Genomic DNA, 15,793 nt, shown 5'->3' on the forward strand with positions numbered 1-15,793 from the left:
TCACTATTATGAGCCTGGTAGTCTAATCACACTGGAATTAATCAACAAACTTTATTTGCTGTTGCCGTATCTCCAGCAATGTAACAGCGCCATTCACACATAACACCAACCTAGTAAGACAACAAAGTAGTAAAATGAAATACCATAGTCTTAATCAATTTTATTTACAAATATTTGTTGGAATAATGTTTGTTCTACAGCAAAAAGGGGTTTTATAAGCTAGTGTTACATAATCACCTCAGTAAATCAACTACATGCACCAGATTACGCGACCTACAAACAAACGAAGATAGAAATGATCTTAGTATTCTTAGGTAGGTAGGTTCATGAAACATTAGAGAATACTGTTACTGTTACTGTACTGTAGTAAGAAAAATGAGTAACAAAAAGTTTGGAAAGTAGGATCAAATGGACATTAGTAATTTTATGACAGTGATGATACAAGTTGTGGGGTTAGTATTTACACATGACCAAGTTAAAAAAACAACAAATAACTTTTTGCTTTATTAAAAATAACTGAAAACTACAAAAGTTACTAATAATATGCAGAAAAATTGCTAAACAGAATGTCACTTATGAGTCTGCCAAGGACTTACTAACAACTGACAACATAAGGCTTGTTACACAATAAACTGGAAGATAGATCTCATTACTACGCAGAAAAACACAGCAAAAAGAATCTTAGTATTTGGAGAAGTTCATCAGCCAACAAACATCTCAAGTAATATTTTACTCGAAAGTGTTGCACTTTTGATGTTCAAAGAATGGTAGGCTACACCATAAAGAAAGCAAGGAAATTCCCAAAACATGTTTGTTGTTTTGCTGTATTCAAAGTATAACATAAAGAAGTTCATCATACGCAAAATTGTTAAAGTCAAATAAAATTTCAAACACATTAAAGAAAGATCTTATTCAAACAAAATAAGTAATTAAATAGTGACCATTTCCTTTATTATTTCCAGTTATAGCTCTTCACTGCTGCTTTAAAAAAAAAGTTGCTGGCCTACCATACACAATATCAACTAAACTGACTTTGAGTATGAACCTGGTTCCACAAGTTCGAAATTTCAATTTGGAAACAAAATCTGTAGAGCAGCATTAACCAGTGCAGATATTAAGTCAAGGCTGAAAAAGGTCGACAAAAATGTCCTGTAACACACTGCCACATATTTGAACCAACATATACAGATTTTAGATGTCTTAAAGTTAAAGGAGACAGTATCTAACTCCTTTCAATCTTAGCACTGTTCTTTTGCATTTGAAACACCACATTTCAAAACACAATGAAACGATCAATCAACTATACATTTAATTAACACACAGGAATGAGAGCACAGGCAGATGCTACAGTATTTGGCTTTATATAGTACACGTCTGCGACAGTTATATCATCATACCTACATTGATCAAAGTCAGACTCATAATTTCAACTATTTATTCAAGAGAAAATGACTATAATGAGATCGTGAGAATTTGAAAGCATAACAATGTTAATGAGGAAGTGAAGATACAAGCTTGTCACAAATATGGCCCATGAGGAAAAGCGTCGCCATCTACAATTAAAAAAAAAAAGTTTATCATTCCAACTCAACAACTCATTACAAGACAATATTTAAGAGGGGAATAGGTTTCAGGAAGGGACAATTGTGAATAAAGACCAAGCCAGCTCTCTATAGACTTCACAGAATTGATGAATTCAATGAGAAACCTTCTGTTGACAGAATATTTGTTATACCTTATCAAAGAGAAAACTGAAGAAAGGAAAGAGAATCTCAGCAAGATATTTCTTTTATCTCAAAAATACAAAATCTCTTATCCTCCACAGGGTACACAGGAAAGACTCTGGAGAAAGAATAGCTATCATTTATTACTAAATAAAGTAATATATAACCACCAACAAAGACAACTTTGTCGAAAACCACTTTGATTTGGATAAACAGCACAGAAAGATGCCATACCTCAAAGAGACATTTCTTACTTCATCACTTGATGCTTGAACACAATCCTGGTCTCCATCTGCCTTGAAGTAAAACCGTAGTCAGGAGTTTGGCTTCTTTTAGCGAGGTTCGGTATAAAGTTATTTCAGACTAATGAGCATCAGCTTGTCATAGCAGCACCAGGAAGAACAAAAAGATCAACCAACTCATGTCCAATTTTTTTTTTAAATTGGATGTCTAATCCTAACTATTTGTAATACTAATACTCATGACATAAGACAAATACCAAAGGAACAATACACAAGGCAACCCTGATATATCTATATTTGAATAACACTTAGGAAGAGAAAACATTCACCTTGTACATTGACATACAAAAAGTACTTACTAATTTTACCTTAAAAGGCAATGATTGTGTCATCAACAACACAATTACTTTAAGAAATTGTCATTATCAAAATTATTTTTACACCTCCATCATCATCATCATCAGCCAGTGCCAGATCTGCGATATCATATAAAATCTATTTCACCCGTAGTTTTTACAACTGTACTACTTTTCTTTAGCAGGTTGTACTTTTCTAGGCATGAGTTTGTGGTGCAAGTCAGAGGAGCCACATATTAATAATGCAATTATTATGTCACAGCCAGTTTTTAAAAAAAAGATAATACATTAAGTATAATCTTAACTTAAAACAAAGTACGTACAAATACAATGTACTGTACCCTGAGCGCATTTAAATAAATAACTTTATACCAGGCTCCTTTCCCAAGCACAATCTCTAAATACTGGCGCCTTGATTTGAGCCCTTTTCAAAAAACTAGTTTTCGTCTTCTAATATTTTTTTCTCAATAGTTCACGTTCCCCTCCTCCTCTTGAGTGATAGCATATAAATAAAAATTCAATAATCACTGTGTGAAAGCTTTCTTCATGATGCTGTTGCACACCTGCAGCAGAAACATATCAATTTCAACACATCAGTATTCACAGCAGAAAACTATAGTTTTGGGCCTTGATGTATTATGAGAGAAGTAGACCAAAGTATCTCACAGTCTCCCTTACATAGCATTGTTTTTACTGCTGAAGAAGGCCTCTTTTCAATACTGATTATTTCAAAACTAGCAACCTGACCCCCAATCTGCAATAAACGAAGCATAGGAACACAAACTAGCTCATAGAGCAGGTTTTCAGGAAATGGGAAGGAGCAGCAAAAATAAAATGCAAGGGCTGTGTGGTCAGAATTTAAGATAAAGGAAGCATTTCCCAACACAACCAAATTAGGATTAAACAAGTTTTTCTGGGTAAAAGCTTTTGTCAGAACTTTAGAGAACTCTGATGTAGACCAAAGTTTTACAATATTCTCTTACCATTACATATACATTATGTAACAAGGAAAGGCAAACCAGACGAACACACAATAATTACAAGGAACTAATGAGAACAATTATCATTTTTTTTTTTTAAATGAGAGATTTAATTGTTAACAATTCACAACAACAGGTAGTAAAAAACTCATAATAGTCATACATATGCAGCCTACATTTAAAAAAACCCAAAATGTTATAAAATTCCCAAAACTAATGTAATGAAAAGAAACATGAGAGTGGGGATGAAAGGAACATGATGAATAATAATGTTATACGAGAAAGAACACTTCCCCCATGAGACGAGAATTATTTACAATGTAAGTTTTCAACAGCAACAAGATTTTCCTAGTGAGGAGATCAGCCATGTCAGGGCAAATGCCGATGTTCATCAGCTCCGAAGAGCCTCAAGGCGAGCTTTCATGTCATCCATATCCTCATCATCTACATCGTCCTCCAGAGCAACAGCTGCAGCAGCCCCGCGACTCCGAGACGGGCCGGCCTTAGCGCCCTCTGGCTCTGTCGCCGGAAGAGATTCATCCACAGCCTCTGGTGCTTTCCCGAGCTCTCCTGCCAGAGTAGAAATTTGTAGGAAATGTTTATTATATTGGGAAATTTTAAGAAATAATATTTCTATTGGAGCCACATGTAGCTTTAATAACTAGCCCATCTCATCCTCCAACATATCATCTGAAACACCTGTTTGTCAGGAAAGAACCTGAAGACTTAGTTTCGCTTTCCCAGTTCTGCAACTTTCACAATTAGTCCAGTTTTGTCTCTGTGCTCCATAACAGTAAACTAGAGTATATATTATAAACAATAATAGATATTCTGAAGACAAGACATAAGAACACCAGTGGATTTCAATTAAAAGGCTATATACTTCTAGACCTATTTTATTCGTTGAACCTACATGAATGTGATGTGTTGAGACATAGTTTGACTCATTTTGTCATATATTCAGCATTCAGTGGGCCCAAATTCGTTTCTGTGACATTGACGTTAAGAGGCTAAAACAAGGCATGCTAAAATTTATAATCAGATGATAAATTTTTAATCCGACAATGCATTGGTTGCATTGCACTAATATTTTTAAATTTTATCTTTCCCATTCATACCCACTCTACATACCCAAAATCACTAAAATTTGAGTTAATTTGGTTATATCTCAGTCCTTAGCTGACATGAAATTAACTGTTTTATGTATTAGAAAAAAAACCATCTGAATGTCTATCTTTTTAAACATTTGCTGTTATTGTGTTGTACACTGAGCACACAGCTCCATTCTTGTCTGTAAACATGGGCTCCTGGAGACTGACAATCTTTAATAATTATTATGTTCCTTACAATTTATAATATAAATTTCAGGGTTCAAGGAAGGAGGGGGGGGGGGGGGGGGAGTATTTGTGCTACATATAGCCACAATAAGCTTAAAGGTTATTGAGGCTCCCTAAATGTAGCCTACTGTAAACAATAGTGAGATTACAAAATCAGGAGTGGAAAAGCAAAACAATAATTCAGATAAAATGATAAAAAATTGAAAGACTCCAAAAAATAGCTCTTGAAACAGAAAAAAAATGCTCAGATTTGATGGTAAGCAATTGCTAGACCATAAAAATGGCAGTGGATAGTCATTGACTAACAGAAATACCGGGTACTGACCTGCAGTGAGATCAAACAAGACTTTGTCAACCTCCTCGTCTGCCTCCTCATCCAACTCATCATCATCCAGGGTTTCCATAGTGTCTTCTAACATCTCCTCAATGATTCCAGCCTGATAAGAAACACAAACATTCCACAATAATCACAACCAGATCTTCTTTCTTAAATAAAGAAGGGCAACAAAATGTGTCCATAAATGGACTGTTAATTTCGCTACAACCTCATGCACTTCAGCCACATGCCACAGTGACTGAAGTATATATACTAAAATAAAACAACTGGTACTCATTCATGAATACTATTGTTACCCGTATATTGTCTATTATGTCCGAAATGCCAAGCACAAACCAAAACAGCGCTTTGGACTGTTCAGACAAATTGTCAAGCCTGAGAACAAAGGAAGCAAGATGCAAGTGACAAAATCAATCTCTTCTAATAAGCAAAATGAACCCACAAATGAGGCTCAAAGAAGTGGACACTTACTCAACAACACATAGGGACTGAAAGATTTACATGGGTCAGTAGCTCACTACAACACTTTGACACCTGCATAGCATACCCCCCCCCCCCCCCCCAAATCAAAGCAATTGGTCCACATTTATTATAATAATGTACACCAAAGGCCAATGGCTCAATTAAAATGTTAATCTAAAACAATCTAACATTCCTTTAGTGAAAAGAATAACATATCAAGGGCTAGAAAGGCCCCAAAGATATCATTATTATCATCGCTACTAAGGAGACCAAAGTCCTTCCCAACATTTCAATCTGAATTTTGCTATCTTGAAAGTCACTCAATGTGATGTGATAAAGTCTCATGGCTGATTTTTATTTGCTTGAAAGTATCCATATAAAATCAATAATATGCATTTTATTCTTAAAAATATAACAACATACAGGATTAATAGACCACAAAGATATTAAATCTTTTTTTAACAGCTCTCACATTATTTTGTGACCCTTGAATAAGAACTGTGATCAAATGAAAGGAAAGAGTGTAGGATAGTACATTCCCAAAATTCAGAAAATAAAGTACAAAATTACTATCTAACTTACAGCAACAGGAGAAAGTAATCTGTCCATTATACATTTTTACTCAATATCATCCAAAGCCTAACATGTACCCACATTCTATTTTAGAACGAAAGACTGACATACTTTCATCATTTCTTTTGACATATCCCTCATTGTTGCTTGAATTTCAGGAAGTTTGATCAGCTGTTGCATGCTTTGCATGACCTCTGTGCTCTTAGCCAGAGCTCCAGCAATGCGTAGAGTTGCTGCAAACAGAAACATCTTTTAGCATTTTCATTCACACTTTAGATATTAATATTAGCGAACCTATGTCTTCTTATAAGAGTAACAAACAGCTTACAGTCATAAAAAGGTCACGATAAAGGCAAAATCCAACATGGTGGGGTTTCAAAGTTCTTTTTTCCCCCTTTTTTTTAAAACACAGACGAGGCTGTGGCATATCTGCACCCCAATTTAATAATAATACTAGAAAGCATTTGTATAGCGCAAAATCCCCCACTCAACAGGAAGCTCTACGCGCTTCACAAAACATACTATTACCCCAGCAGACCTGAGAGCATTTAAACAACCTCAACTCTCTAGGAAGCATATAGTGCAAGCCGCCATTTATAGGCACTAAAACACTAACATACTGACAAGATCTTTCGCTGTCTATGGCTGGGTACCCATTCCCACCAGGGTGAAGTGAGGAAAATTCGTGCAAAGTGCCTTTCCCAAGGACATAACGTCGGGACAGCGGCTCGAACCCCAAACCGGCAACCTCACGATTAAGAGCCCGGCACTGAACAATGGAGTATTTACAACCTGTTACTTGTCCAAGCGAACACTTCCATTGATTGACACATTGTACACCATAGCATAAAACAAGGCAGCATAACCAGTGTAATCTTGGAGGACAAAGTAAAAGAAGAGCCAGCTCTACCTTGGACTTGTCCAATAGTACACCCAGGCAGTAAGTTTGGCAGTCAATTTAGAAGAATATAATTTATAACACTAGCATGAACAGACACTTTCCACTTGAAACAAAACAACACATTCTTTTTTTTCTCTCTTTTTTTCAAAAATAAAACCATACAACAACAGCACTAAATAAAAAAATAAAAAAATGAATATAAAAGCTATTTTAAGAGCAAAGCCTGCTCATTGGTAATAGAAAATAGTAAACGTAACAAAACGTTAAAGGAATGATGTTTACATACACACTGAAAACTCCAGCTCTAATTGTAATACTTGAATTCAAACAGTGAAGCTGGAAATCAAACAGAAAACTCTTGAAATGTTAATGAACTAAGATGTATGTATTCATTTTCAACTCCTTGGTTGCACAGTGGGTGTACCTGGTAAACCCTTAAAAACAAGTTTAGTGTTTTGCCTTGCTCATATCTTCACTTCTATAAAAATTTGAAAGACAGGTATCTATTTTTAGACAGCTTTGGATGGGAATCACGTTATTGCATCTAAGACAAAGAGAGGTGTGTACAGGTGAAAGCAAAAGTGACAGGCATCTTCTCATGTACTGCATGGAGCAGTCTTACTGGCTTGACTAAAAGGAGTGTTTTTAAGAGGACAATGTCTACCTCAAAGGATGTAGGTGTCATAACTTTGCTGTGATATTGTTTACTTGGATATATGACACCTGAGTGCCACTTGGAGAGAAAGATGTGAAAAAAATTCAATCCCACTAAGCATGTTAAATTATTTTACAGAATAATATTTAACTGCAAAATATCTACCATTGGATAGTATGTTGATTTCTCTCTTTATTTCATATACCTTTGCTATATCTCCGGTTATAGTAAGCCAGCTATCACCCTTCAAACAACAACCCTGCCATGCACAACATTGGGAGAACTTTTCTTAGCACACAGACTGGACTTATGGATAGCAGTCAAGGGGATGAGTCACAGTACAGCTTGAATAGAATACACAAAAATATAGAGGCATAGAATTTAAAAGAAAGCTTCAGATTATTAAATTTAAATTATTATTTCATATACTATAATTCTGAAACAGGTACATCTTAACTAACTAGTAACAAGACAATAGAAATGAAAACAAAAACCCATACCCAATTGATGTTTCATGCCCATTTGAACAGAGTTCAAGTGCGCTTTGGACGCATACAGCTTGTTGACTTGCTTATCTGCTTTGATGATTTCTTTGGCCAAGATTCTGCAAGCATCCTTTTCTCCTTTCTTAGCCGACTCCTTCAACAATCTTTTCGTCTTCTCCTCCTCCCTTTGGATACCTGCAGTTAAAAGAGAAATTTGTGTTAATAAATTTTGTAAGAGTAAGACTGTACTAAATAAAATAATGTACAACAAACACAAGCAATATATTGATATACTTAGAAATGCAAACTTCACAGACAAGGGGCATACTAAAATAAAAGAACAACCCAAGATAACAGACTGACAAGATGTGCAGATCACAAAACAAAAATTTGCTTCTTTTGTGTCCGACGTATATTTTTATATATAATGAGAAAGTGTACATAATAATAGCTCGTATGTCAATGTCTGACAATGACCAATACATCCGAAGAGGAGAATATTACCAGAGCTAAATAGATGAATTTGAAGAATTAAAGGTTACAATGGGTTGTGGCTTCTCCTGAGACTGATGAGACAAATTCTGGCAGAGAAAAGTTTACCACATTTTGAACATTTAAAGGCTCCACTTCCACTCGTGGATGTGCGCAGCTTGCGGGCTTCTTTCTTGTTTTCAGCATTTCTTATTCGTAAAGCCTCACATGATTTGCTGCCTGCAGTGACTGCTGCTCTCCAGCCGGGTCAAGGGTCAGGAGCAAGGCTCTCCCATGTCGAAAGATTTACGTTGAAGTCCTTCAGGGACATTTTTAGGGTGTCCTTGTAGCGCTTTTTTGGTGTGCCAACCTTACGCTTCCCTGAGGACAGCTCTTTGGACTCTTAAATCAGGCATTTTTACGACATGGTCAGCCAAACAAAGTTGACTCCTTTTGAGCTTAGGTAGTTTCTAACTGCCAGTAAAGGTTTTACTGCGCTCGCAACTGCATAAGGTCATATATGAGCGCCAGAAGATTAGAGGTGTTACAAGAGAGTAATAAGCAAAAAAAAGCAGGAGAGATATGGACAATAGATGTTTGATAGGAAAGAAGAAGCAAACCACACCAGAGCACCTGCCAACCACCCACCAGTAAAGTCTGTGTAACAAATCACAAAAAAAGGATAAAAAAGTACTGCACACAATCTTCACGTACACATAAGCACAGTTTACGACACACATAGAGTTTGTTATAGAGAATTCAAACCTCGAATCTGGCGCTCAATGTTATTGCCTTCCTTTCTAAGTTTGTGGGTCCACTCGTTAACCTGAAAAAAGGAAAGAATAATTTATTAATACTTTGATTAGAAATTTTTTTTTACAGCTTTGTTTGGCATACTTTATTGTCTTCTGTCTTCCTATCTCAAGTGTTGTTTGAGAGTCAAATTCTGCCAAATTCTTGCCCCTCTCTTTTGCTATATATATAGCACACATGGAAGTAGCTCATATTCAACTTGTGTGTGTGTCCTTTGTAAAAGAGCATTGGCCTTTTTGTTTGGTTTTGGTGTTTGGTTCTGTGCTACATAATAAACAAACTGAAACAAAAATCCTACCTAGCTATTCTTGTTTTAATCCAGTTGACAAACATGGCTGCAAATAAGGCTTATTTATGGCCATACATAAGTCAGGAGTCTGCAATTAGGACCAGTGACTGGCTGCACCTAGGGCAACTGGCTCCATAGTATGACTACATAAAATCTATGGCCAGACTTTGTCCTTAATGTGGCTTTTTTCTTTGCTGAACTCAAATGTTTAATCAGAATTATAATGTGCAAAAGCTAAGCTTGTATCATGGGACACTATTTCTCATCCCTTTAAAATGGTTCTGTACTAAGTAACTCTAAAGCCTACCAGTAATGTAAAAAAAAAAATGCAAGGGGGAACATGGGAAGTAGCCGTTTGTACAGGTTTATACAGGAGGCCGTTAAGGCAGGTTTAACTGTATTTCCCTTTTTGAAAGACATTTTTGTTGTTTTAAAAATTTGAAGTTCGTTTATTTAAGGTTATTTTAATGGAATAGTTGGCTTGAACCATCTTCATCAGTCACAAATAAATTAATAAAAGTATAACACATCCAGGGTCAGGACTTTTAACGAATAGTTAATAGCTAGAAGTAGTAGTAGAAATAAAAGTAAAAAGTTTAGAATCCAATTCTCGTTTTAACTTTTAATCTGCTGGCATCAGAAGATGTGACTCTTATCCATTGTTGAGACTAACTTCTTCATACGGTCAGCATTCCTCACAGGGTGCCAGGGTCACTTAGTGGTCAGCACTCGACCGTGGAAGGTCATGGAAATGTGTGTTTATTGCTGTGATTACCATGGGGGTGTGTTAATTCATGACAATGAAAAAAATGCCGAAACTTTTATAGCTTACACGACACAAGCTGTCCATAAAATAAGTGTAACAAATACATGCATGAATAGAAGAACAGACCCCTCTCATAAGTTGAGAGTAGTTACACCCACTCAAATATTACCCTTCCAGACAGTTTTTATTTTTAAAATTATCTAGGGTTCGAAAAGTCAATTTCTGAATGACATCATAAAATTGCCCTCTATTTTTTCCTTCTAGATGCACAAGGGTTTTCAAAACCATCAAATATAATTATTTTCATCAGGAAATTATGTACAATAGGTTTATAAACAAGCTCATTTGAAAGATTTTTTATTGAAAAATGATAGTTTTTTGGGTTGTTTTTAAAAAAATGTAGAATTGGGGTCTTAGGAAGATGGGGGGTGCTCCATGCTTCCTCGCCCCTCTTCATGAGAGTCCATTTCAGTTTTGTTTCCCAGGAATATTCTTTCGAGTTCCTCATGTGTCTTAAGTGGTTCAAATCTTTCAATTAATATAAAATCATTTGGACAAACACATCTTGGGTACCATCTTTACGTATTTCAAATGAAGACAAATGCCTCTGTTTTGAACCAGTGCAGACAGTTCTAGAAGTAGGCAACAAACGCACACAAACACAAACAGACTGACGCACACACACTTTGGCTGTGGAAACACAGGACCTGCTGATTGCTTGGCGCGCATAGACTGATAAACTAAACAGGGCCGTGCTGATTCGACACCCATTGGTTGGAAATTTAGATATATATATATTATACTGAGCTAATCTGCGGGCATAGAATTTGGCACCCACCCAAAATTTGAACAGTCAAAAAAGTACTCAAAGCAACACACCAGGCAGGCTCCATATTCGCTGACTTCCTTTCGTTCTACAATGCCAATGCGACATGAAAGCCCTTTCTATGTCGTAGTCTATCACTGTTTCACTATTTACTATAAGCCTAACGGCTACTAACGGCAATTTAAATGACATTATCACTCTATGACAACTATTAGCTTCATGGGGTGAAATCTTAACTAGTTAATTAGGGGGTGCCCACTAGCGCGAGCGATCGGGTTGTTTTCTGGTGGTATCAGTGCACACTACAACCTCGCCACGATTGTATCCGACGACCTGGAAGTTAAAGTACTTAAAGAAACCTTTAACCTCAATGGCTTCCACGGCTCCTTTCTGCAGTTCCCTGTTGCAGTGCTGCAGCAGCCTGGAATCCCATAAACATGGGTTACAATAATTACTTTGATAACTTTCTATATCAAAGATCGTTCATAACAAGATAGTTCACTCGGCCAAAAAAGTGTCTGCGGAAGTCCACGCATTGGTTCAGACGGTGCGGCAGTCTTTACTTTGAAGCTCTCTTTCGTTTCTCCACAAGAAGAATAGGAGTAGCACAGTTTGTTAGATTCGCTTTTATTGTTTTTTACACAAGCAGGGTAACTCTGCTCTCCAAGTCCGCACTTTTTCGAAGAGGGCGCCACCGGATTTTGAATGTCAACATCGACACGTGACTCAGCCTTGCTGTGACAGGCTGCAAACCACCCGATCGCGCGACTCGCAGGCCTGAAAAAGCTTTTGTTTTTACAGGTCACCGACCGAGTTGATCGGTTTGTGCCATGATGGCCACTTTGCGCCCTCAATTTGGCTAGTCCCGACAATCAAATTGACCCGACCCGACCCGATCGCGCTAGTGGGGACCTCCTGTAAGCTGCAGTTTGCAAGGATTGAGTCAACTTTCAAAGCAGTGAGATTTCTGCACTGACTCTGGTGCTTTTGTGCTATTGTAATCCGCTCTAGACTCTAGTTGTGTTTTTTTGTAGTAGCAGCTCTACAGTAACTTTACCCAAGGAAGAGAAGGAGGGTATGAAATACAAGTGGATAGCTAGAAAACGACAACTAAACACTATTGGCCGATATCGTGATTCGAAAAATGGTCATGATTTTGCATAGCGCGCGGTTTGCACTGGCAGTTTCCAAGCTCCTTCCCCTTATAGTTTTACTCCATTTACAGCTCAGCATACTATTGAGTCAAATCTCTTGTACACGTGCTTAATTTTTTGTGCTTACAAAACTTTTTAAAAAGAAACGATCCGGATCGAAACAGTCGATCATTTATTGCACTGGGCCAGCTCTATTCGGACTCGAGTCCGAATATGGGTTTTATCTATTCGGACTCAGGTCCGGAAAAAATGTATTATTCAGACTCTGCTTCTAATGAGTATGTGGTGAGTGTAAGGAGGTTAGGCCTACATTTAATGTAACTGTCATCAGGTCATTTTTTACGTAAAACCAAAATAAGAACTAGAACTACCTACTAGGACTGTGTAATTGTGTCAAAAGTTAAAAGACTGCACTCTCACTGCCCAATGACAGTATCTAAGTACACGGTAACCGACAACTCAGGATCTTTTCACCACCACTACATGACTACAGCATTACCATTACTTTCACCACCATTTGTCTTTCCACCTGTTTTAATTTCATTTTGTTGTGTTATATATTGTTTCTGTAATTAATGTTTTATTTTAAATCACATCACACAAATTTGACAGCCGTGGCCTCTTCCAAACACCTCTTCCCCCAGCAAGCCGAGAGTGCCTGATTGCTACACACAATCTCACTGGTTGACATAAATACTTTGCCCCCAGCAACGTCAACTCAATTTGGTTGTTCTACTAATGACACAGGGAGGGCCTGTTAGAAATAAAAAAATTTGTCATAAAAATGCTGGAAATATTTAGAATCTAGGATGAACAAGGGTCGGAAGTCAGAACGGATGTCATGCTGCACAGTGCACTCAATTCAAAGTCCGAATATTATTTTTGTCTATTCGGGCTCGAGTCCGAATAGTCACTTCGTTTGTACTGCTTCGTTGAACTTTGTTTGAACTTGCTTTCTCCAAATTGACGTAAAAAGTCTTCTTCTTCTTCTCAGTTTACGTAGTGTACAGCATCAGAATCAATCTGGGTGGAAGAAGGGTGCTGCACAATCACAGACAACCAAACCGAAAAGTTCTGCAAGTTGCAAAGAAAATAATCCGAGTCGGCAGGCTGCTGCCATACTGGCCGTACGGTCGTGTTGCCACCATGACTGACAGTGACAAAGTGGGAATCCCTCAATGACGTCAAACAAGACGGCTGTTACTATAAATATCGGCCAATGGCGTTTAGTGTCGTTCTTTAGCTAGATCTAGATTCTAGATTAGATCTAGATCTAGTCTATCCGTTGTCGTTTGTGTATGAAACTGAAATGGAAAACTTAGCCCATTACTACACTTTACAGACTACTGGCATTACTGTACTGTATTACAAGTTTGGGAGGAGTCCCGTAGAGGGCCGGCACTTACCCTGACAAGGTCCACTGGGCAAATTATACAAGAGTTAGAGGTAGGGTTAGGGTCAGGGTTAGGGTTACGGTACACCCCGTTCAAAATATCCCTTCTTTTATGTGTTGTTATTGTTGGTCGGCCGGCCCTCTGACTCTGAGGAACTCCGCCTTCCGGCTATACTTGGCTTTGGATCTTCTAGCCTTACCATTTCCTTTGGTGATGCTTGCTGTGTTTTCCCAAAAAGTCCCATCTCGAAGATACCAGCTTCCTGTTCCTATAGCTCTGGAAGAAAAATAGATCTAGACTCTAGTGCCCTGAACACAATGAGTCAGGTTTCGACTTTCATGCAAGATCCTTATTAGGCCTCCTAAAATTAGTCAACAGAACCGACTCAACGAGTCAACACAGTCGTCCGATGTAAACTTCCGGTTAGATCTCATATCTTTCCAAGGGAGAGTACTCAACCTATTCTAACTTCTAACAAAACATAGGCATGTCGGCTGGTGGCTGGCTGGCTGGCGAACACAGAATATGATCGAGAGTGCGCGCGCGCATAGATGATAACTGTTTATAGATCTAGAATCTAGATCTAGATTGATCTAGTGCCTCTTTTGCGGGCACGACCGATTCCAAGGGGTGGGGTGTTAAATGTTGCACTTTTGACTAGATCTCACATTATTATATATATGCGCAAATTTTTTTTTCACAGAAAGAAAGAAAAAATTGTGCTCAGTTGGATACGTTTACAGAACCCTTGTTTGCCGCTGTAGGCAAAAGTGATCAAGAAAGATTATGTGGTAAAGCTGAGGAGAGACAGGGGCCCGGCTGACATGAAAGAAAAGAGGATCAACGTTTTGCATACAGTTGTTTTTCCCTGTCGGCAAAGAACTGCAATGAAGGAAAGGAGAAAAATTTAAGTAAGAGGAAAGATGGGGAGGAAAAAAAAAAGGGGGGGGGAGGAGGGGAGGGGGTGAAAAAAGAACAAAAGAATAACAAGAATTGATGGAAAGGTACTTGTAGATATTTGGTAGTCGGGAGAAAAAGAAGAAAAACGCACAGTGTTAGTACAAGCTTATCTCCCCCCCCCCCCCCCCCCCAAGAATTCCCCCCTCCCCAACAAAAAACAAACTAACAAACAAACCCAGAACAATTAAGCAAAGATTGTGACGAAAGGTGCAGCAATGCGTAGGTAGGTATGTAGGCCTACGGGTACTGTACTGATAGTCTGGCTTTTATAATATACGCCCACCAACTCCAGTAACCGATTGGTTTTAAAATGATATAATAATGCCAGAAATGTACGTCCTAGAGACTCGACGTTTGAATGCGTGGTCACTGGGGTGTATCTTTGAACAAGACATGATTGCCTTAACACTCGTACGCCTACCTTAAAAAAAAAAAAACGCACGCCCCCCAAAAAGTGCTGCACAGAAGCGACCACCATAATTTTATTATATGATGGCTTGATTGTAAGATTGTTGCACTTGTGTAGGCTAATATAGTGTATTTGGTATTCTTTAATGTGTGTTTCAATGTTGCACACTCACTCACACACACAGACACACAAACATATACGTACACACACACACACACACACACACACACACACACACACACACACACACACACACACGCACGCACGCACGCACGCACACACACACACACACATACACTGCACTGTACAGCATTGATTAATTTGAGGAAATTTGGGTTACAATGGTAAACACACACACACACACACACACACACACACACACACACACACACACACACACACACACACGCACACACACAGAAACACACACAAGCACGCGTGTGTTAGTTTCCCCAAAGTAATCAATGTTGTGTAAAGTGCAATTCATTTCATAGACCCACGCGTTTGTTTCGCATGGCCAGTCGCCATACAGAGGTCCCCTGCTGGCGGCACATATTTTTCAGATTGGCGTTCACTCAAAAAAGTAAAATGTCCTAGCTGTTACAGCTTAGATTAGTCGAAGAAGAAAAGTTAAGGCAACTGGAATGACCGCCGTGACG

At 38.0% G+C, this 15,793-nt stretch overlaps 1 protein-coding gene across 1 annotated transcript; it reads right to left on the reverse strand.

The window, feature by feature from the left end:
• Nucleotides 1-141: 141 nt before the first annotated feature.
• On the reverse strand, nucleotides 142-14,141 carry LOC101854699 (charged multivesicular body protein 3). Its single transcript, XM_005093153.3, has 6 exons — nucleotides 13,965-14,141; nucleotides 9,289-9,349; nucleotides 8,068-8,247; nucleotides 6,123-6,244; nucleotides 4,965-5,076; nucleotides 142-3,872 (listed from the first exon to the last, which is right to left on the reverse strand). The coding sequence occupies exons 1-6, from the start codon at nucleotides 14,007-14,009 to the stop codon at nucleotides 3,694-3,696; spliced, it is 699 nt and encodes a 232-aa protein (XP_005093210.1). The 5' UTR covers nucleotides 14,010-14,141; the 3' UTR covers nucleotides 142-3,693.
• Nucleotides 14,142-15,793: the final 1,652 nt, after the last annotated feature.

The sequence above is a fragment of the Aplysia californica genome, unplaced genomic scaffold (genome assembly GCF_000002075.1).
Source record: "Aplysia californica isolate F4 #8 unplaced genomic scaffold, AplCal3.0 scaffold00059, whole genome shotgun sequence".
NCBI classification, from domain to species: Eukaryota; Metazoa; Mollusca; class Gastropoda; order Aplysiida; family Aplysiidae; genus Aplysia; species Aplysia californica.

Bases quoted from the DNA above. Each gene is read 5' to 3' on its own strand.
- LOC101854699 (XM_005093153.3), bottom strand. From the start codon at position 14,009: ATGGGACTTTTTGGGAAAACACAGCAAGCATCACCAAAGGAAATG. The intron at 9,350-13,964 runs GTAAGGCTAGAA...TCCTTTTTTCAG, and splicing joins AAGCATCACCAAAGGAAATG to GTTAACGAGTGGACCCACAA. The intron at 6,245-8,067 runs GTATGGGTTTTT...TTCTGTTTGCAG, and splicing joins GGGCATGAAACATCAATTGG to CAACTCTACGCATTGCTGGA.